The 23,403-nt window shown below is 44.9% G+C and overlaps 1 protein-coding gene across 2 annotated transcripts in view; it reads right to left on the bottom strand.

The window, feature by feature from the left end:
* PREP (prolyl endopeptidase) overlaps positions 1 to 23,403 on the bottom strand; it is an 821,567-nt gene that overhangs the window by 642,402 nt on the left and 155,762 nt on the right. For both annotated transcript variants that reach the window (XM_078648442.1, XM_078648443.1), the window contains exon 6: positions 18,093 to 18,214. In XM_078648442.1, coding sequence (XP_078504568.1) covers positions 18,093 to 18,214 — 122 coding nt within the window. The remainder of the gene's footprint in view (positions 1 to 18,092; positions 18,215 to 23,403) is intronic.

Below are 23,403 nucleotides of genomic sequence, written 5' to 3'. Positions count from 1 at the left end.
TGGAGTTAATTCACCACTTCATGCACAAACTAGCTATCTCTCTCTATCTTACTTTCAAACTATTCTGTGCAGCTCTCACCCCTATCTATTTACAATGCCACATAATGCCACTATATAAAAACACTACGCCACTATATAAAAACACTACACACCACACAATTCCACAGCTAACAAAGTAAAATCCAACACACATAATTCCACTCCACACACATCCACTCCAACCAACACACATGGGTAAAAGACACCGTCATTTACAACGCCAACAGCTCTAACTCTCACAAATGCGAGACCAATTGCATTGCAGATGCGTGTTCTGCCTGCTTCTCTCTTGCTGTAGGTTGAAGTCTGATGATGAAAAAACAAGTTGTGGTGCCCAGAAGTGAGCGCCATTGCCCACCACCAGTAAACCACCAGCAAAAACAAAGCACTGGATGGATAGCAAGAAGAAGACCGTGCAGGATGCAAGTGTAGTGGGGGTTGTCTGCTGTCATTGTGTTACAATATATTTCTACTCTCAAAAGTCCTTGTTCCTGTCATGACTTATCTCTAGAGGTTCCCGTGTCAGGGCAGGGCTTGTTGTGGCTAATGAAGGCCGGTCCTCCTGTCACCCAAGCAGCCCTTCCCTGGGACGGCCCTGTCGGGGTCACTGCTGCCAAACATCCCCATCCCCGGGGAGGAGGAGGCCGGGCCCGAGGACGTCATTAACTATTATCCATCACGTCGACTGCTCCACGAGGTGCCGCGCGGACTAATTGCTCGCCTTTGTGCGCGGCCCTCTGACTGGACAGGGGACGGGTTTTGATTTCTCACTAGTGTGATTGGAGTGGGCAGACTGCAGGGCTCGGTGAGAGGACAATGCAGCCCGATGGCATTGTCTCACAGCCGACCATCAGCTCCTCATGTACCACGTTTACGCCTGTTTCGCGCGTTTAAGTAACAATTCTCCCCCATGCTGCTGTGTGCAATTAAATATACGCGCTACATCGAGGCACTTCCACAGGCCGCAGCAAAAACACTCACTCCCATCCTAGGACTCAGGGTCGCGTGCTACCTGTCTGCAAAATGTGCTTCGGTAACTCTTCAGGGGGCGAAGCGCTTTATAAATACGAACATAACACATTACGATTATAAGAAAGTATCCCCCACTGCGGGAGACTGCGTCTGAGAGGAACTGATATCCTGGGAAATCGGGACATTAGTCGACAAGCTGGGGCCCAGCGGAAGTCAGTCACATGACATGTCAGACACCTGTTTGTCCGAGAATCATTCAATTTCTGCCCTGATTGGATCGGCCTTGCGAAAGGAGGCGTCGATCTGAGAGAAACCCACTATCGCTTGACATCTGACAAATTCTGCCTCGCTCACGTTTTAGGGGCACAACTCCGTATATATAAAAAATAGAAAAATATATTTTTGTCGATTATGGCCCCTAACATTGCATCATACAAACGTTAAGCAAAGAAGTCAACTTTTTGAAAACACTTCGTGCAAACAAGACAACTTTTTAAAAAGTACGTTTTCTTTGATTTCAGCAGTTTCGTGAACACAACAACCTCCCCAGAATCCTTCACGCTTCACCTGGTTGGCTGAATGGTGTTTATTTGGCAGAAACACCCTGACAAAACAACCTCCCAAGTTTGCGCATCTTCCTGGTGGGTTTTGTTTCTGCCGCCTCTCAGGAAGGCTTAGGCAAGCTCGTTCCTGTCACCTCCCATTACACACAATGGACATGACATGGCTTTCCAGTGGTGACATCCCGGTGACCCCAGGGTGACCTCTGCCCTATTTTCAAGCCCCCCACTTAGTATCTCCACTTTGACTCGCCCCTCTAAAATATTTAATCCAGGGCTCCATGTTGTCCTGGTATAGCGAATACCCCAGTCCTGGCCTCCAAGCCTCTTTCACGCATGCCAGTGCCACTTTTAGCTGGATTTTAAAACGATATTGAAATGTAATCTGCTGCGCAGTGGGTAATGTGTAACCGTTTAACCAGACCATTCACTTGTAAATAAGTATACAATTTATTATCCTGTATGTGTTTCCCCGTTTACTATCTCAAGCACCTATTTCAGTTGTTTTTTCTGTTTCCAAAAACACTATTTTCACTGTTCATTAAGTTACAACCAATCAACTAACTACGAGCGAAGGAGGAGACGCAGGCTGCTTCTTCCTCCGGAGGACGTGGCGGAGGCTCGGCCGGCTGGGCCAATCCCAGCGCGGCCGTGGCTGGAGGCACACGGCTGCTTCCTTCAGGCCGGCTTCTCGCTGCGGGCAGCATCTCCGGTCTCCCTCACAACACGGGAGACCGGCAAGGCAGGCAATGGCAAGGCAGGTCCCGGCAATGCCGGACCAGATTCGGGGGCGTTCCCGGCTGACGTCGCGTGACGTCGGCAAAAGCCAAAGAAACGCGGGAACGCCCCCGTGTCTGGTCCGGCATTGACGGACAGGCCCCTCATCCAATGGCTAGGCTCCATTTACGGAGCCAGCCAATGAATGACGAGGGCCGACCCAAAGCACACTACAGTTCTCATCAGGTTTTCGCCTGCGCGAAAAAGATGCGCAGAGCGCATCTTTTTGGCGAGGCAAAACCTAAAAATGACAATCACAATGCAATTTCTTTATGTTAAAGTATTCAAACAGCAACCACTCAATTATTCAAGTTCTTTAGACACATAGTTGTCATATCATAAGATACAATTTTTGGCATGGCTAATGAAAATGTGTTCCTACGCGCATTTCGGCTGGGTGCCTTCATCAGGAATCCAAGTTTTTGTAAAGAAATGTGACCTTGTCTATGATCCTAAAGGGTCTGGGATGAATGATCAAGGCGAGCCCTATTTGATATTATTTAAATCTGTATATTTGAAGGTTAGCCAAGCAGAGAGGAAGCTAGCCGATATTTCAGTCTACCGTTACTTTCACCGAGCGGGCCGGGATGGATGTTATATGAAATGCTTGAGTGCAGTGGTGTCATTCACAAATGCGGAGGTTATCTGGCTTGTATTCATACAAAGAAGTCTATAGAATGTATGGAGGTGGGTTCAAACGTTTAAAGAGGATTATGCAGTGTTCTGGCACATAGTCGCGCTCTTAGCTTATGTGTAGGGAAACTATGCAATAACGAAGTCCACCATTAAAAACTAGCACGCCGTGACTCGACGCTACATAGGTACCATCTTCGGCCATCCGTTGGTGTTTTAAAAATGATGAAAGGCTCAAGATTGTGCAAAGAGCTGGTGGGATGAAGTTTCAGATCCTTGTTGGACTGCCAGAGAATGCTTATTTCATAAAACAAGCGTTTCAGCATTTCTTGATCTCCTTCGAACGCCACAGATTTTCAATTTTTGAAAGAAGTAAGAGAGGGCGGAGTTGTTGAGGGCTTTTGCAGATGATGCATACAACCCTAAATTATACTTTTGTTTTAATGGGAAGCCAAATCAAGGCGCAAAGATAGGAGAAATGCGATTAAAAAACCACAAATTTTTGACTGGTCATAAAACAGGTAACTTACAGTTTAGTGAAGAGAAGAAATTGAGCCATACTTGGGCAGGGGGTTTGGAGTTTTTTGGTGATATTAAAATAAATTCAGTTTTTGTAAGTTTGAGTTTTAGGTGGCCATCCACTTTTGAATCTTGCTGAGAGTGTTGGAGAGCAGAAGAATGTCAATCAGGTAAGTATTTTCAGGTAGATCTGGGTATCATCTGCATATTAGTGATATAGAATTCCAAAGTTACTCAGAACCTCTCCAAGTGTTTCAAAATATAAATTAAACCATCAGTTTGCCAGCATACAAAAAGACATAAATAGGTATTAGGGGGAAATCCAATGGTTCTTGGAAGTCATGATTGACAACTGGAATCCTGGACAATGAAGTAACGTATCATTCCAGCTGCAATCCAGCCCAAGTAGTGTTAAGCTAAATGCGAACCATATCACACAGCAAACCAGTGCCACTGAATCAAATGGGAGCACAGAAGGCAACGAAAAAACGTAAAGATTATCCCCATCTGCTGTTGGCTACTTCTGGGCCGAACACCAAAAAGCAAATATTTCATTCATAGTACTCATTCCTGGTCGGAGATAGACCTGTTCCCAAGCACTTAATCCACTAATAGTAACCTACTCTTCTAAGATGAGGGCACGGGCACAGATCTTACCATGAAACTGAGGAAGGGAATCAACCAGCATGTGCTTAGATCTAGTCTGTCAACTCACTTCAACATCTGTTTTATATGGGATATCTCCAAGAAGGCCACTGCACAATATATATTAGAAAAATAGGCGGTAAACTTAGCTCTCCAAGTTGGATCTCTGGTAATCACTGCACTCTGGAAGCCTACTGTTTTCTAATATTATTTTTGCTAGTAGGGATCCAAATTACCAAGATTCTATCTACAGCAAATTCAATATCTACATCTTATTTTAACCAATGGAACTTAAAGTAGTTCCACTGAATGGAGCACTGATTCAGTTTTTGAAATACTTCAATATGGGGGCAGCTGTGCGCTATTGTAAGTTTCGGTTACCAGCCTTCAACAAACATCTAAAAACACGATCTTTACCTGCCTTCTCCATCTGAGCCTAACATATTTGTTAACATTGAGTTTTTAAGGTTATAGGTGGTTGCTGCCCACAGTAAACAAGAAACGTGCTGTTCTTATGTCGCGTATTTACAAATGCTCACATCTTTGACAGGACATTCACATATTTTCCGCAATGGTGATATTTGTAATGTACTATACCGGGACTCGAACCCACATCTTTGAGTTAGGACTTGACTACTTGTCCACATATGTCCAGAGAGTACAGGAGGAATGGGAGGCCAAGTTTGCCATGCAGGCCGAGTACCCATGGTACTTATTAGTGAGAAATACACCAACAATTTCACCTCAACGGTGCATGACAGTCCCAACAACGTTTTTCAACTGACAAAGTGCCACAATGTTGTGAACACTCCCATAGGAAAGACATTTTACTTTAGGCAGGGCGATCGCCTATAGGTGCAGTCTAGAAACATCATAAATGAAAGAGAAAATGGTCATACTCCCCCATTTACCAACTTAAAGAAGATGTACACATGTATTTCTTACTTTGTCAGTAAAATTGTATTGTATTGTAATTGCATTAATATAGCGCATACTACCCCTGATGAGTCATCAATGCTCTTTTTTGGCTAATAGCCCGCTACTCCAGAACCCATAAAGAATTAGTGGTGAATTAGTACAGTGAAATATAAAAGTAATTTGATTGGTGGATATGATAGTCAGTTATTTGTATTGAGAACGATAGTGGAGGAATAGAAGAAGGAAAAAAGGTTTGCATTTATATAGTGCTTGACACCCCTGATGGGGTGTTGAATCGCTTTTTTTGGGGGAGAGTAGTATGCTACTCTCAAACCCATAAAGGATTAATGGTGAATTAGTATAGTGAAAATATTAAAGTACTTTGAGTGGTGGATATGTTAGTTATTTGCATTGAGAAGGATAGCGAAGGGCTAGAGAAGGGAAAAAGGTTTGCATTGATATAGTGCTTGCTACCCCTGATGAGGTGTTAAAGTGCTTTTTCGGCGAGTAGTACGCTGCTCCGGAACCCATAAAGGATTAGTGGTGAATTAGTATAGTGAAATATGAAATTAATTTGCGTGGTGGACATGTTAGTCTGTTATTTGGATTGAAAAGGGATAGGAGAGGGAAGGATTTAGATTTTTTAAATTCTTCTTTTTTTTTTTTGGAGCTAATAGCAGTAGGAGGCGCCTTGGGATGAGTAAAAGGGAGGTGGAGGGGGATGAGTCAGAAGGAGGGTTTGGAAAAGCTTGTTTTGGGGGATCGGAAGAGTAAAAGAGGTATGAGATGATGCAAGGAGGGGTGGAGTAGGGAAGAGTCTCGAAAGGGTTATTTTGGAGATCATAGTAGTGGTATGGGGTTGGGCATGAATGAGAGAGTGGAGGTAGGGGATATATTGATAGAGGTATAGGGTGGGAAATAGGGTAGTGCATTGGAAAGAGTAGTAGAAAGAGGTTTGAGATGAGTCAGAGTGTTGCAGTAGAGGATATATTGAGAGCGGTATAGATGAAAAATTGGGTAGTGCATTGGATATGCCGAATTAGAAGAAATGTGATAAATAAGTAAAAGCAATAAATATATAGATCCATAAGTACATGAAAGGTATATAGATGCATAAAGGAAGGTAGTATATGTAGATTAAAGATGCATTAACTAAACTCTAGCTTTCAAGTATTGTTTTACTTTAAATGAATTGTATTTATTTATATATTTTTTGTATTATCCATAGTTAATCAAATGTAGTTAAATAGATATGATAAAATATTTACTTATTTATGCAGTCACTTATATACATGTTAAAAACATAGAATAATGTAACTATCAGTAATATGTACATTTAAGCAGACCTAATGAATATCTATATATATATAAAAAATATAAACAATTATTCTACACGGTTATACAAAGCAAAACACATATATAGGTACATATCTATAGTACAAATAAATGCTTATAAACAGAGAGATATGCTGTATATTTCTGTATGTTTCCGTATGGTGATTATGTAGGGAAGAGCCAATTCTTGAGTAGTTTTCTGAAGAGGTAGTTATCCAAGGATCTTATGTTGGGGGTAAAGAGTTCCATAGTTTGGCTGCTTGAACAGAGAATGATGTGACACCCATTGTTTTTATCTTGTATCTTGGGATTTTGAGACAAGGTGCCACTCTAGAGCAGAGGTTCCTTTGTTGAATGTGTTTGGTGATTTTATTCCTGATAAAGATCAGCACCGGTTTCCTGCATCGCTTTGTGAGTGATACAAAGCAGCTTGAATGTGGATATTCTAGCAACCGGTAACCAATGCAGGACAAAGCAAGGAAGATGTGGTCTTGAGGTTTTATATGTAAGAGTAGTCTCGTAGCAGAGTTCTGAATCAGTTGTACTCTTTTTATGGTCGTTAAAGGTGATCCGTGGTAGAGGCTATTGGCATAATCGAGTTTGGTCAAAACAAGGGAGATGGTAGACTGGATCTTGAGTGAAACCCCAAATGGGGGAAAATTAGTTGCAGAGTTTTTATAGTAACAAAGCTTGATCTTGCTAGTTTGTCCACTTGGGCATTCATCGATAGCTTGGAGTCCAGGGTAATTCAGAGGTTTCTTACTTCCTTCAATATTTTGGGCAGTGTTCCCAGATTATCAGGCTACGTGTTGAGAGGGTCATAATGTTTCCAATCATCACATGTGAGTATTTCCGTTTTGGAAGCATTCGATTTGAGATGGCTCCACGTCATCCATTTATCCATGGCTCTGAGACAACTGAAAATTGGCAAGTTTCCAATGTCTTTGGGGCATTGCAATTGAAGACGTATTTGTGTGTCATCTGCATAGTTTTAGCATGTGAGGTGCAATTGATTGATTAGTGCCGGTAATGACTTCATGTAGATGTTGAAAAGCATGGGTGAGATAATAGAGCCTTGAGGGACCCCTGCATTTTTGGAGTACGGTTTGGACAAGAAAGGTGGGGTATGGATTACATTAGTACTGTCGGGAAGATAGGAAGCGATCCAGTCTAGAGCAGTACCCTCTATGCTGGCTTCGTAGAGTCTTTGTATCAGAGTGTCAACGGCAGCCGAGAGGTCCAAGAGAAGTAGTGCAGCAACCACGTTGCAGTCAACTGTGTTCTTCAGGTCATCCCAGACGGCAAGGAGGGCAGATGCTGTGCTTCTTCCTTGACGGAATCCCGTTTGGAAGTCTGAAAGTATGGCATTATTTCCAATGAATTGTGACATCTGGGCGATCAGTTTGCACAGGAAAGGTCCATTTGGACTCAGTCTGTAGTTGTCATGGTTCAGCGGGTCCAAGTTTGTTTTCTTCGGTAATAGGCGTATGTATGACTTTTTGAGTTTCTCTGGAAATATTCCAGTAGTTAAGGAGTCTGTAAAGGTATTTATAAAGTTTTTAAATGGGATTTTATGATACTCTGTTATGAGGATACTTTTATGAATTTTTTTAATTCGAATAAAGACTTTTTGAACTTTGAACTTTGAGTCGTAGATGATTTTACTTACTGGAGTGGCAGCAGAGCTTGTTAGAAGAATTGTCTTGATGGTTTGCAGTGGACATGGGTCAAAAGGGCTGCCGGAGGCCTGCTTGCTTTGACCAGGGCCATAAATTCTATGTCAGGACCGGAGGCTTCAGATTATGCTTTTGTACCTTCTCCACTGCTTTATTACAAAAGTCGCAGCAGCCAAAAAACCATCAAATAACAACAGCCCTACCTTAGAACCAAGGATATGGGCAAAACAGAAAGAAATATCCATAAACCACAACTCCCATGAGTCCCATTAGGCAGTCCATAACATAGTCCTTCCTTAGTCTCCACCGCAGCTAGATAGGACGTCCTTCTCATGACCACTTCCTCTTTCTTCGCTGCTTCGCAGCCAGTTAAGTGTTTTCCTCCCTTTCTCCTCAAGTTGGTGTTTCTTGGGGACTGTTAAGGGGATTCTTCGTTGTGTACTTGCTTGTATTTTATTGTGGGGCTTGTTGATGCGCTCCGTTTTTCTTTCAGAGCCCTTCTCGGTCGCGGGAGCACTTTATTGCTCTTACGCGCCTTGCCCATGTTCGAGGCCGCCTCCGGCCGCTAGGGGGAGCCAAAGCGTCTCGTTCCCCTCAGCGCGGTGTCTCGCTAGAGAGCCGCGCTGAGGAGCTCGTTTCTGACTAACGCTCGCCCGGTTGCCTCACCTTGACGCTCTCTGAGCCGGTATTCTGCCCCACGATTTATTGCATATTCTTGACGCCCCGCTGGGGTCTGTACTGCGGTTCTGACCGCGCTGCCGCCTACGGGCGTTATTTTACACTCGTGCTTCCTCTCAGATGTGTTCCTAGCGCGCAGGGAGGCAACAGAGGCCCGGTCTTTTATAGAGGGCCAGCGCGCTAGTGGGGTGAGTGTTCCCATATTCCCGGTTCCACTGGGCATTTAATGAGTGCAGCCTTGTTTCTGCCCCAAAAATCATATCTACAGGCTACAGCCTGCTACCCTGTCATTTCTTTAGACCTTCACCCTCCTAGGAAGGGGGCAGTGTGGTGTTGCTGAACGCTTGGTTGACATGGGGGACGAGTATTATGACGAAGAGGAGTCACAGGGCTACCTCAATGATGATGAGTTCTATCAGGCCGTAGATAGCTCTATATATAGGTGCGTCACGGAGATAGTGGGGCCTATGGAGGAGCGCCTCTCCGCGCGTATCATACAGGAGTGCGAGAGGGTGACTCAGGCACATCTAGGGGTCCCGGTTAATCCTACGGCCCCGGCGGGCAGTTCCCCTCCAGTTCCTAAGAAGCCCCGTAAGGAAGGGGTGTCGAGTGGGACGCAGGGCGTGGATAAGGACGCCTTCGAGAGGCTGCGTGATGCATTCTTGGCGAAGGCGATAGATCCCTCCTCGTCGCCCTCCCCAACCCCGGGCCCCTCGGGTGTTCCAGCCGGTTCGGCTCCTTTGTCACCGGCGCCAACCTCCCCGGCAGACACCGATGACGACGAGGGGTCTGAGCGTTCTTGGAGGCCTTCGGGCTCCGCCGCCGAGATACCGCAGGATAGTTCAGGTATGCTGGATCCGGACGAGATAATCCATCCGAGGTCGGCAGCTTGGGCCCCTGGGGAGAAGGTGGCGAAGTTTGTCGCTGGCCGCCTACGCAAGCCCTTAGAGAAAGAGGCAAGGAGCTGTTTGCGCGGGGAGTGCCCTAGGCCTACGCTTGAAGGGAAGGTTGCCCAGACCCCTGAGTTGGACCCCAAGATGGCTACCTTCTTGGCGAAGTTTGTTAGGGACCCTCGCAAAGGGATTGATCGCTCCTGGCGGGCTTGCCAGGACAAGCTGTTGGACGCCATAGGTCCCATAACGAAGATTCTGGACATGGCTGAAGAGGCCAAAGTGTCCGGGGCGGTCATTTCCCCCGAGGTCCTCTCTAACTGGGCGCAGAGAGTAGTGGTGTTCCTGGGGAATGCGAACTGTGCTTTGTCCACAGAACGTAGAAGGTCCCTCCTGATTAAGTTAGATCCTAAGCTGGGAGACCTGGCCTCTTCTGAGGCAGGCGCAGTAGCCCAAGGAGGTCTATTTGGAGAGCCTTTTATTAAGGAACTGGGGAAGTTCGTTAATACCTTTACGTCCCTGGATAGGGCCCAGTCAAACATCAAACGGGTCTTCCACCAGCGTTTCTCCAGGGGGGCCGGTCGCGGAGGGGGCCGCGCGACCGGCCGTGGTGGTCAGCAACCGACCAACAGAAATCAAGGCTCCGGGCGAGGGCAGTACAACTCCTCGCAAAACTACAATAACTTCTATCCTACCAGAGGACAACGCTTCCGTGGCCGTGGTGGATTCAAGAATGCTGCTGGGACTTCCTCCAACGGTGAGTGTAATCTCGGCGGACGAGGTCCGCGTGGGGGGTCGTTTGGCCTTGTTTCCAGACGCCTGGGCCGCAATCACAGCGGATGCCTGGGTTTTACAGACTATTCGAGGTTTCCACATAGAATTCTACGATCAGCCCCGGCAAGTCAGGCCACCTCCTCCAATCGTTTTCTCGTCTGCGGACGCGAGCCTAGTCGACGAAGAGGTTTCGGACCTGCTTCGCAAAGGCGCCATCTGCCCTTCTTCTCAGCACCCGATGGGGTTTCTGAGCAACTTGTTCCTGGTGGACAAAGTGGATGGTGGGAAACGCCCGGTTATCAACCTCAAAGAATTCAACGGTTGGTTAGTCTACCGGCATTTCAAGATGGAGGGGATTCATCTTTTGAGAGATGTGCTCCTTCCGCACGATTGGATGGTGCGTCTGGACCTCAAGGATGCGTACCTTGTGGTTCCTATTCATCCCCCTCACCGTCGTTTTTTGCAGTTTCGGTGGAGGGGCCAGGTGTTCGAGTTTACCGCCCTTCCTTTCGGACTTTCTTCAGCCCCTTGGTGTTTCACCAAACTCCTTCGGCCGGCGATGGAGGCTCTGCGGAGCCAGGGCATCCGGATGATAGTCTATCTAGACGACATCCTGCTGATGGCTCAATGCCCCGAGCAGTTAGATCTCCAGCTGCGCCGGACCATTGCCTTACTCCAGGGTCTTGGGTTCGTGATCAACAGCGGGAAGTCCGTTCTGATCCCGTCCCAGTCTGTAGTATTCTTAGGATTCACCGTGGATTCCATTCACTGCACCCTCAGCCTTCCTTCTCGGAAGCTGGGAAAGATCCGTCACATCCTCCGCCAGACGATCTCACGATCACACACCTCTCTCCGTCAGATTGCCCGGGTGGTGGGACTACTGTCTTCCTCCATCCAGGCAATCTTTCCGGGGCCCTTGCACTACCGAGCCCTGCAACGCCTCAAGGCGCATCACCTCCGACGGGGCCTGACGTACGATCAGGTGGTTCCCCTGTCGGACGAAGTGAAGGAGGAAATGCGCTGGTGGCTCACACATATGGAGGCCTGGAACGGCAGGGCGATTTTCGGTCCTGTACCAGACTTGGTGATAGAGTCCGACGCCAGCCGTGCCGGCTGGGGCGCTCGCTGTGGAGAGTTTTCCACAGGCGGCGCCTGGTCATCCGAGGAGCAGGAGCTCCATATCAACTGTCTGGAGTTGCTGGCCGGGTCCTTCGCGATCCAATGCTGGACCAAGGACACAGTTCGTTCTTGTGTCTTACTTCGCATGGACAATATCTCGGCGGTGAGATATGTCAACCATCTGGGAGGCCCTCGATCCAAAGCCCTTTCGGACTTAGCGAAAGTTTTCTGGGCTTGGTGCCTGGCACACCAGGTGTCGGTGACGGCGGAATACTTGCCGGGTCGCGACAACCGGGTGGCGGATTGGCATTCCCGATATCTGAGGGACTCCAGTCAATGGCAACTCGATCCACGGGTGTTCAAGTGGTTGGACGATACCTGGGGACCGTTCTCAGTGGACCTCTTTGCGTCCCGTCTGGACTTCCAGCTTCCACGTTTCTTCAGCTGGAGGCCGGACCCTCTAGCAGAGGCCACGGATGCCTTTCTCCAGGACTGGAGCAGGGAGATGTCGTACGCATTTCCCCCGTTCTCGATGATACTGAGAGCGGCGGCCCATCTCCGTCGCCAACGGGCGGAGGTGGTGATGGTGACCCCTTGGTGGAGGTCTCAAGTGTGGTTTCCAGTTCTTCTGGAACTTTCCTGGGATTCTCCAATCCTACTCCCCCGGTTTCCGCGGCTTCTTCTCAACGCGGACGGGGAACCCCATCATCTGCTCACGCAGAGCTCGCTTCACCTCATGGCGTGGAGGCTTTCGGGCGACGTTGGTCGCTCCCGGGCCTTTCGAGACCAGCTGAGGATTTCCTCTCGAAAGCCTGGGCAGGCAGCACGACAAAGCGTTATCGATCTGCCTGGAATAAGTGGTCACGCTGGTGTCTTCGACGACACTTGGATCCCTTGGTCGCAGGAGTTGTTCCTGCATTGAATTATCTGGCGGAATCGGCCGCGGCAGGTCTGGCCTATCGTACCATCAATGCGACGCGATCGGCAATCTCGGCGGGCCATCAGCCAGTGGAAGGAGCGCCTCTAGGAGAGCATCCTTTTGTTTGTCGCCTACTGCGAGGCGTTCGCCTGTCTTTGCCGCCAGAACCGCGTTACTCGGTTCTTTGGGATGTTAACCTTGTACTGAATCTACTGTTGTCATGGCCGTCGAATGAGTACCTATCCTTGAAGGAACTCTCGGCGAAGTTGGCTATGCTCTTATGTCTGATTTCGTGCAGACGAGTATCAGATGTTCGTGCCTTGGATGTCACGGCGAGGGTTTTTTCCCCTGATGGGGTGATTTTTACCTTGGGACGTCGCACGAAGTGCGCTTCACGGTCAATTTCTTATCCGAGCTTCGCGGACTCTCCCAAACTGTGTGTGGTCCAGTGTTTAAAGGTCTATGAGGACCTGACCTTGGAACTTCGTCCTCCGGGTGAACGACAGCTGCTAATCGCTCTGCGTAAGCCACACAAGGCTGTCTCTTCTCCCACCATCGCCAGATGGGTACGGTGGATCATGCAGGAAGCTGGCATCGACACGAAACAGTTCGGTGCACATTCGGCTAGGGGGGCCATGGCCTCGAAAGCCTTTGCTGTAGGAGCCAGATTAGAAGATCTGATGAGAGCTGCTGATTGGTCTTCGGACTCCACCTTTAAAAGGTTTTACTTCAAACCGGTGCTTGATATTGCCCATTTGGTGGTGAGTAAGCTTTAAACTAGCATAATCTGAAGCCTCCGGTCCTGACATAGAATCGAAATTTGCCTAGCAGTGTAACGGTAAGTTTCAATTCTATTAAGGACACGGAGGCGAGGATTATCCCTCCCGGTCTCCGGTGGATTTTACCCGCCCGTACTGCAGTAAGTAATCTGTTTTCCAGTCTCATGTGGTTGTACCTTGCTGATGTGCAATTTACGTGACCTGGATGTCCTTTCACGGCTGATGTGTGGCATTTTTCTTCATAGGAAATGAGAGTGCCAAGCAGGATCAGTGATGACATAACGTGCCTCGCGCGAAGAAAGAGGAAGTGGTCATGAGAAGGACGTCCTATCTAGCTGCGGTGGAGACTAAGGAAGGACTATGTTATGGACTGCCTAATGGGACTCATGGGAGTTGTGGTTTATGGATATTTCTTTCTGTTTTGCCCATATCCTTGGTTCTAAGGTAGGGCTGTTGTTATTTGATGGTTTTTTGGCTGCTGCGACTTTTGTAATAAAGCAGTGGAGAAGGTACAAAAGCATAATCCTCGCCTCCGTGTCCTTAATAGAATTGAAACTTACCGTTACACTGCTAGGCAAATTTCGATTCATCATGTGAAATGTGATGGAAGGAACAGAGAGGTCGAGTTAGAGTATTCTTGGATTCTAGCTTTGTAAATGCGTTAATGCTGATGCTTGGTCTCTGTTTTTAGTAGGAGTCCAACGTGTCTGCTTTGTCCGTGTAATGATTTGCCAGTTTGTCTGTAAACTCTTGAGTAACGGGATGAGCTGCTTCTGGGCAATTTGGTTTACAAAATTCATTGAACATTTTATAGAATTCTTCATTTGCACATTTAGCATTTTGAATTCTGTCTGAATAGTAACTTTTCTTCGCTTTTTTGCAAGCTGACTTTTAGAATTTGTAAATTTTCTATATCCGAAGTTTGTCTTGATTGGCGTTTGTTTTGAGCCAGGCAAGTTGCAGCTTTCAAATTTGTTGTTTTATCTCTGTATTTTTCCAAGGTGCTTGTTTTCTTTTGTTCTGTTGTGTGGTTTTTAGTGGTATCAGGATATCAAAAGCTTCCTGTAGCCACTTGTATAGTTTTTTAACAGAATGTGTTGTTTCTAGCACTGTACTGGATTTTTGTTGTGTTTCTAAGGGTTCAAAATTGAGTTTGTTCCACAGCTGATAAGTGGATGCATGTATGGTGGTTTTAGGTGTGTTGCTAGTGTTGTTTTATGTTGGAGTTCATTTGTCTAGTTTGAAAGGTGGGTATAAGTTTGTATTTTGTGATTGTAAGTATTTTGAGGTGTTTTATGTTGGAAGGCAAGCAAATGGTGGTCTGACCATGTGACTGGAGTCATCATTTGAAAGGTAACTAGTGCTCTATTAGCAAAAATGACATCTAGGCTGTGTCCAGCAATATGTATGGGTTTGTGGACGATCTGATGCAGGTTCAGGGCTTCTAGGCCAGCGGTGATTGTTTTGGGATAGGGAATATTGGGTTTGTCAAACCAAATGTTGAGGTCACCCAGAACGCATAGGTTGGAGTGTAGTATTATCCGGTTTGAAACCGTGCCTAGATGTGCGTCTGGTAATGCTGCCTTGCTAGGTGGAGGTCTGTAAAGGAGCAGGAAGTTACAGGTGGAAGACGGCATAGGGTTGCATCTGGTGAAAAGGGACTCACAATTTTTTATGGAGACGTTGTCAACTTTAGTGATATTAAATGTTTGCCTGGACATAACAGCTAGGCCACCTCCTTTTTTGCCTAAACGATTTTGGGTGATTGTTTTGATAGCCTAGAGGAACAGCTTTATGCAGGACTGGAGCCATATCATCTCCCAACCATGATTGTTATGAATAGTATGTCTGGTTTTCATCAGTGAGAAGGTCATGGATGTGATGTTTGTTTTTAGAGAATGATTGAGCAATTCTTAGTAGACAGTTTATAGAATGTGCTTTGGAGATAGTGTGACTTTATTTTGTTGAGGAGTGAGCAGTATTTTGTGGGCTTGCAGCTGGTGTGTCTTTAGTGTGGTATTAGGTATATGAGGATAGCAATCGTGTATCTTTTCTGTATCGTGTTCTTTATCCAGCAAGCTAAGAATGCATTTTGATGGGTCTGCTTATGTAGATGGTGTAGACGGTGTTTAAGAGTGAGTTGGTGTGCTGTGTTGTTTTTTTGGTGTAATCTTGTTGTGTAGAAACTCAGAGAAGTTGTGAGGTGTGGTACATTGCTTATTTTGTTCGCATCTGTTAAAGGTGGAAGGTGTATGAGTTAGAGGTAGTGGTGCAGGATATAGGTCATGTAGTAAGGTTCTAAATTGTCCAATGGATGAGAGGCGGTTAAAAGAGTTGCTGTGATGCTGCATACTTGACCTAGGAAAATGGGGTTTCTTAAATACAACAGAAGGCAGAATCTTGCAGTCTCTAACCTCAGTTAATTCTGCCTGTTCCGTGGCCGCCCTTAGGTTGGAATTTGGTCTGCGTAGTATTTGGGTTCAGGGCCTTGCAGGGATCGTGCGATGGGTTTCAAGCCTCGCAAAGGGAGAGCCTGGTACACTAAGAGCACTTATTCAGAAAGAATTGTTAGGAACACTAAAAGAGCATTCTCTAATTGTAAAAAACTTTAGAATTGCAGTTGACCTGCTCCAATTAGATGAATCTGTACTTTTTACTCTATCTCCATATCAGCTAAAGTCCACTTTGAAACTGGCTTCCTGGAAATTAAGTTTCATTGTGGATAGGGAAGCCCGTATGTCTAAGAAAGGTGTTGTTCCGGCCATTGATTCTTGTCTGTTAGGAAAAGTACAACCTTATATTACTTGGAATCTCCCCCATGGTGTACGCCGTTTTTGGCTTTTATTGAGGCTAGATCTTCTTCCTCTGATTAATGTATTGTCCAGATGGTATGGTTCTTCAGCTGTGTGTAATCTTTGCAATAACTCAATTCAGGACATTACTCATGTGCTTTTTGTCTGCCCGGCTCTACTTTTACATCGGCCTAAGTGGATGAGACCAATTTGCCTACAATTAACTATCTTGTCTGCCACCGCATTTATAGACGCCATTCATAATCCACCAAATGAAATGTTCTGTCACAGAATCTTTAACTTTTTTAAACGTTTTTTAGATATATATAAAAAATGTTTTTTATATATGGACGTTACGATCCTTTTAGAGATTTTACTTGATGTTCTTAAATCGTTATCTCTGTATCTTGTATTTAATTGTATGAAAATGTATATTTTATTTCTGTTTTTCTTTTATGTGGATCTCATTTGAGTTCCAAAACCATAAATAAAATTGATGCTGCATATGTGTTAGGTGTGGTGGAAGAGAGAAAGCTTGGTATTGGAGTTCATTTGTCTAGTTTGAAAGGTGGGTATAAGTTTGTAATTGTAAGTATTTTGAGGTGTTGCGCTTGAGAGATTTTGTTGTGCTGGTGTATGTGATATGTGTGTTTTAAGGAACACAATTTACAAAATAAAATCAAGGACTAAGGGGCCTGAATTCTTAAAGTCATACATTTTTTCAGATACCTACATTTATTTAAGTACAGCAGGTGGGTTGTTTTGAAAGGAGATATAATCCTTTGCTCTGTGGGGCTCAAACTATGCAGGCACACGTGCCAAAAAGGATAAACACAATCAAGCAAGACATCTGAACGACAGGACTATGTGGCCTGCTCTTCTTGAGTGAAAATGAGGAAATAGGATAAGCTTCCATTTTCATAAGCTGTGTAAATGGAGTCTTATGAATTTGTAGCTAATGTCTCTTTTTAGAAGTCCCTTTTCTTACTACGTAACATAGTCTAGCTTAATTCAAATGCAACTACACACACACACACACATCCACACACACACACACACACACACACACACACACACACATACACACATACACACACACACACACACACACACACACACGCACACACGCACACACACAGTTTAGCCAGGCAGAATCGAAGGATAATTGGGTCCCTGTCCGTGAAGTTTATATTCCCTCAACATGGTACTTATAGACTCTGCAAGTCTGGTTTTATGAAAGGTTTACTCTTTGCTAATTTGTACAAAATAGAAACATGTTCTTGCTTGTTATGGTATCGATTTATTTAAGTTTAATGGGGAAGGGAATCCACGTGTAGATGCATCACTACCACACTGTCAAATTGTGGACTATGTGTTCATGTTCTGTGGCTCTTCTACCATTTTTACGTGTTTTTTTAGATACAACTGCAGGTGAGCCAAAAAAAGAATACAATTAAATCTAATAACAAGTGGAGGCTGACAGTGGAACAAAGAAAACACTCCTGCATCCACTTCAATGTAGTTATCTAAATCTGTATTCAAATGTACAGCGTAAACAACTTGTTGTGAGAGGCAGCTGCTGCTAACCTGGTGGGACAGTTTTAGATACATAGACTAAGATTTAGGGAGGAAAGTTAGGTGAGGAGGCGTGAGGTATAATAAGAAAGTGATATCAGGAAGTGTAAAATGTACCTGAGGAAAGTAAGGGTCTCGAAAGTATTACAAAGATTTAGTATCAAAAGAGAAGTTTAGGAATAAGCCTAGATTGACGGAGAAAATATGGGGAAGTGTCAGATGCGGAGTATGGGCAGAGGTTGTAAACAGCTGGACAGGAAATAAAAAAGTAGCGAATGAAAGGGGAAAAATAAAGTTTGAGGAGCGTAAATAGAGGATTGTGTGTGTTAATGTAAATTGGCAAAATAGAAAAGGTGGAAGAAAAAAGATGGTGAGGATCCATAACATGAACAGGGAGAGATCCAATTAAAGCTAGGCCAGAGGTAAGAAAAAGACAATGAAACAATACAATTAGTAAAAAACAGCTATGTTACCATAGAGTTTATATCCTACCTCAACCCCGCCCATCCACTTGGGCTCCTCAGGAAATTCAGCACATAAAATATCCTTTGACTGGTCAGTCCCCATGAAGTGGTAATAGAGCTTCTGGTGCAGATTGGAAGAAGTCTCAGTGCCTGAAAGAGACAATTAATTGCATTCAAACAAAAATATATCTTAACAAATTTTAGGTTCGCCCTATGGATCGGTTTGAAGGAAGACAGTATTAGTCGAGTCAGTATGGTGATTATTTCCTATGGAACTTAGGAGCGTTGTACAGGTGGGAAGGCACTAAAAATCCCTTATGTAAATTGCTTTATGATCACTTGAGAAAAGAAAAAAGGAGGCAGTGTCTTCTGTTCTTCTGAACCTTGAAATTGTTGCAAGATGGACTCTAAGTGAAGGTTATTTAAGGCCAATCTTTTGGCAGGTCCAGAATGTACAGAAGCACTTGATGGGGCTGCATGTAAATTCGGATAAAACCCCTGTCTTAGCCTCATGTACAGAAATGCTTCAATTTGACGTTGTAAGTTTCTGTAGTTGCTAATGTGGCAGAATATTCTGGTAAATGTGTTAAAATGTCCTAATTCAGGGTGGGCAGTTATTTATAGATAGTTACTCAGCTACCAACATGATAGTGGGAGCAGACTTCAATGTGGTCCTTAATCCTAACAGATCTCGAGCTTCGGGGCAAACACTTCACCCACTCACCATCTAGGGCACAAGGCCTTGAGGCCCTGCAACTGGTCGACACTTGGTGGCCTCAACACAAGGGAGATAAGGACTATACACTCTACTCACATGTCCACAAGTCCTGGTCTACATTGCACTCTTGCTGTCTCCCCCCCCACACCACCCTCCAGAACCTACTCCTCGTAGAGTTTGGAAGATGAACAATATAGCTTTCTGAGACCCTGTCCAAGGGACTCCTTTATGCAACTTTAAGGGATGCAGCAAAAGCTGGAGGAGGACTAATTAGCCACACAACCACTTTCCCTGACAAAGGAGACAAGCCAGGGTTGCCCCCTTTCAACTATAATTTTCGCTTTGAATTTGGAACCGTTGTTTAGATACTTGAAATAGACAGGTGAAGATGGCACTCTTTGCTGATGACATCTTATGCATTCTGACCAACTCTGCTACATCACTCCTGGCACTGATTATAAAGGTAGATCATTCCACCAGGTGGTCGGCTTTAAGATAAATCACCATGAATCTAAAGCGATTGGAGCAGTGAAGAATCAAGAGCAGAGTAAAAAGATTGTCTCCAGTTCCAGACTACAAATTGCAACAGGATAGGACTACTTAGGGGTGACTAAGCCTCCCAAAACTAGTGAGATAGTTTTGGGTGGTATCCTCGTGGATACTCTGTTTAAGATCTCTACCGGTGGGATCGGTTGGACATATCATGAATGGGCAGGGTTAACTGCATCAAAATGAACTTTCTGCCACGATTACTCGTCCTCTGCCGAATCCTACCAATGAATATTCCCTCAGACGTTTTAAAATCTATGCAAGTGAAAATGTGGGTCTTTATTCGGAATAACAAAACACCTCGCATTGTAGTGCAGTTCCTATATTCCCAATAGGCTCTGCGCATTGGAATAATACATCCTATAGATTTGACGTAGGACTTATGTCTACTAGGTCTCTATCGAATATATTAAACTTAATTGTGAGTGCCAGCTAGCTCAGATGTCACTAGAAACTTTCACGAATTCACAAGAAGGGATTAGTTTCTGACAACCGCATAAACATGACAACTTTGTTTCCAGAAGAATAAACGTATCTTCAGAGTCGTGGAAACAATAGATAGATATTTTACTCAGTCAATCGTGCATGCTTCGTTTAATCAGAGGTGCAGAGAAAATAGAGAGACGGGCGTTTTCAATAAAAGGATTTATTGAACAGTCTTCTTTCTCATGCAAGTAAAGTGAACTGCTACAATCGTAATGCAGACTGCAAAGAATTATTCATACAGCGAGGATAGTATTATAAAATAATACTGTAAAAGCATTGTATGGTTTCTAAACCATAGATAAATACATACATAAATAACAATGGCTAAAAGTATTTAACTGGTGCTCCTAAAATACGCCTACCCCAATTTACCTAACCTAAGTCTAGTACATGGGAAGAAGTAAATGTGGTGTAGTATAGGTTTAGTTTCTTTGCCAAGAATCTATCCAATATTTCTCTTAGGGTCTAATCTGCTCTATACCTCAGTTTAGAATGAAGGAGGGCTGGTATCTCTGTCTCGAGACTCAATTTGCCAATACCCCGCAAGGGGAGCTTGGAAACACTGGAGCTGGATTCTCGGCGAGAGAAAGGGCAGCTTCTCGATCAGTGCGTCTGCTGGAGGGTCGGCTTCCTTCGGCACTTGCTGTAGCGTGCTGCGTCTGTCAAGTAGATAGTCGAACTGCTCCGAACCAGCTTGTCTTTGCTAGAGCAAGTGAAGGTATATTTATACCTTGAAGGTGCCTAGTTTGAGGTAAAGTTGGGCATAATAACGTCAGTAAAGAACCCCAAGGAAATGGTAGTTCTTTGTAAACTCCATGAGTTCTTGGACAAATCAGTATTCAAGCAAGGGGATGTCCCTGACTGCTTAAGCCGATTTTTCGAGAAATCGTTGTGACATTTTGGTACAGGTTGAAGTAGCCATGCCTGTATTTGGACTGCATGGGCTATGTCTAAATATGGGTATGATTTCTATGCCTATATTAGGGCAATGTGAATTGAACCTATATAAGGGCATGCATCGGGAAAATTCACTCGGTGCCTTAAACGCCACACAACAGTGTAGTCAAAGCCCTTATGGAAAGGGAGTCCAACGGAGGGGGTGAATGGGAGCCCCAGACCTGAAACGATACATACCGCTGGCACAGCTTACACCAGCACTCACTTGGATACTGTGGTTGGGCGGGAAGTGGCACGCTCGGCCTTGGCCACATCTGCTCTAATGGCATTCAGAAAACTAGAGACCAATGTGTCACACTTTGAAGTTGAGACTCACAGACCTCTAACATATCACACAACTCCTACACTGAGCTAGACAGCATAGAGTGAGAGAATTCGGACCAAGGGAGAAGACGGGAGTGGAGGATACGTTGCCAGATGGAGCTAAACTTTGTCCCAAAGCAAATAGAGGGAGGTAGAAAGGCAGGAAAGGCAGATAAAGAGAAAGACAGGGGAACCAGTGACAAAGGGAAGAAAGCAGAGATGAAAAAGAATCTCCAAGTACGATTTGAAGAAAAAGGAAGTATAGGATGGTGGAAGAAAGAGGAACAAGATGAAATCAAAATTGGCAGCCTTTAATTAATTTAAGACACAATGCTGGCTAGGAAAGGTTACACCAATGTAGCAGTGGGACAGTGATGCATAGACCTGTCCTGTTCCATCTTTGAAACAGTAAAACGACAATCTCCATCAGTACCTGCCATTTTTCATCTGTGAGTGACATCAAGACAACAATTTTGGATTGTACACAAAAATTGTACGCACAGAGAATGGGTGTGTATCCGACTGTACACTTTTGATCACTTAGTTTTGCCTCTTTACTACATCCTAGACAGATCTACCCCCATAACACAATTAGTGTACATAGGATAATGGTCAATGGCCATTGCCTTCATATTGACCGAGACTGACATGTAACAAATCTGTGGCAGAGCGGTGAAATCCTCCCTAGTTCTCCAGCACCAGGCAAATTCATGTTACGGTGGTACCTGACCCCAGTTCGTTTGAAAATGTGTAAAGTAATTCTCCTGACAGTTGCCGGAGGGATTGTGAATCATGGGGGATTTATTTCCACATGTGGTGGGATTGTCCAAAAACCCAGCCGTTTTGGAACTCATCAAGGGACTCACGAACATTGGGCTACCTCAATTGCCATAACACTATTATGGGCCATATACAGGTGCACACACTTTCTCAAGTTAAGGAAAAACATGAATAGCCCCACTCTCACGGGCAGCCCGCCTAGTGAAAGCCTAGAAATGGTGGAATTCGTCTTTACCAACGATAGACCAGTGGTCTGAAGGTATGAACGTATGATACATGCAATGAAGCGTCTCACAGCACCTTAGAGATACATTGCCCACATTCAACAAGATATAGACCCCGTTCCACATCTACATCAAAAGCAACAGGGGAATACCTTGTCCCCAAGAACTGGTGTGATCAGCTGGGGCAGAGGCATTGGAAACTAATACTCTACAGGACTCGGACTAAAGAACTGACTGAGTTTGATTGTTATATTGACCTCCAACTGTTTGCTTTTCTATTTACCCTCCTGGGCATACAAGAGTAAGACTGATTTAATATACTGTAATGGCCGTTGAAAATGGTTCAAATAAAGTTGTTAAAAAAAAGTGGAAGTTGTCAATTACCATTTGACTGGGCTTTCTGAAAGTTTCATAAACTCTGCTGAGGATTCTACAGACAGGGACAGCATAAGCTTCAAAAAGCACGTCCAGGATAGGTCTGTTGTTTTCACCCTTTCTTTCCTTTCAGCTTCCAACGTCAAGTATTTACTTCTCTTGGCACCTTTGCTGGATGGGTTACTGAATTTTTTTCAACCCAGAGTGTCACTATGAAAACCATCCTAGATTGCACACAAAAAGTGTACGCAGAGAATGGGTGTGTATCTGAGTGTGCACATTTGATCACTTAGTCTTGCACACACTCATGCACAGGGGCAAGACTTGAACGTCCCACAGGACTGAGAGACATGTGAAGACAATGGATCACCAGGTTGAAGGAAGCAGCATTTGCACCATATGTTCATGATAATAAAAAGGGAAGCTTCTTTTAAACAAATGTGGGAAATCATTAGGTAATTGGCTGATGGGACGCATGTTTAGCAAAGGACATTTTATAAGGGCAAAAAATTGTAACTAGCCCTAATTCTGGGAGCTTGTCACCTATTAACTCAATACGGTCAGATGTGTGGGAAGTTTTTTCCACAGGGCCCTGCCTTGCGTAAGGATTCCTTGCTTCAGCCGAGCAGAAGGGACCATCATTAGCAGAGTCAGTGCGCCTACCCACAGTAAAAACTATTCTTTTCAGATCTGGATTATTTCAGAGGAACAGTGCCCCCTCCCCCCCCCCATTTTCTGGAATTTCTGCCTTGTTTCAAAACGACAGGTAAAACATCTAAGGAGCGAAAGTTTCTTCAGTAGTTTTCACAGGTTTAAGAAAGCTTTGCCCAATGGCAAAGACCAACAGCCTGACTATGGTTTGGCAGGAAACTCCAGGGGAGATATCGGGGCCTCCGCATGAGTTTACGATTATGATGAGTTTTTGTCACTGGAATGGGTCATAACCA

Source organism: Lissotriton helveticus, chromosome 6 (assembly GCF_964261635.1).
Source record: "Lissotriton helveticus chromosome 6, aLisHel1.1, whole genome shotgun sequence".
Lineage (NCBI taxonomy): Eukaryota > Metazoa > Chordata > Amphibia > Caudata > Salamandridae > Lissotriton > Lissotriton helveticus.
The sequence above is the reverse complement of the archived record's forward strand: the minus strand, read 5'-3'. Positions and strand labels throughout refer to the sequence as shown.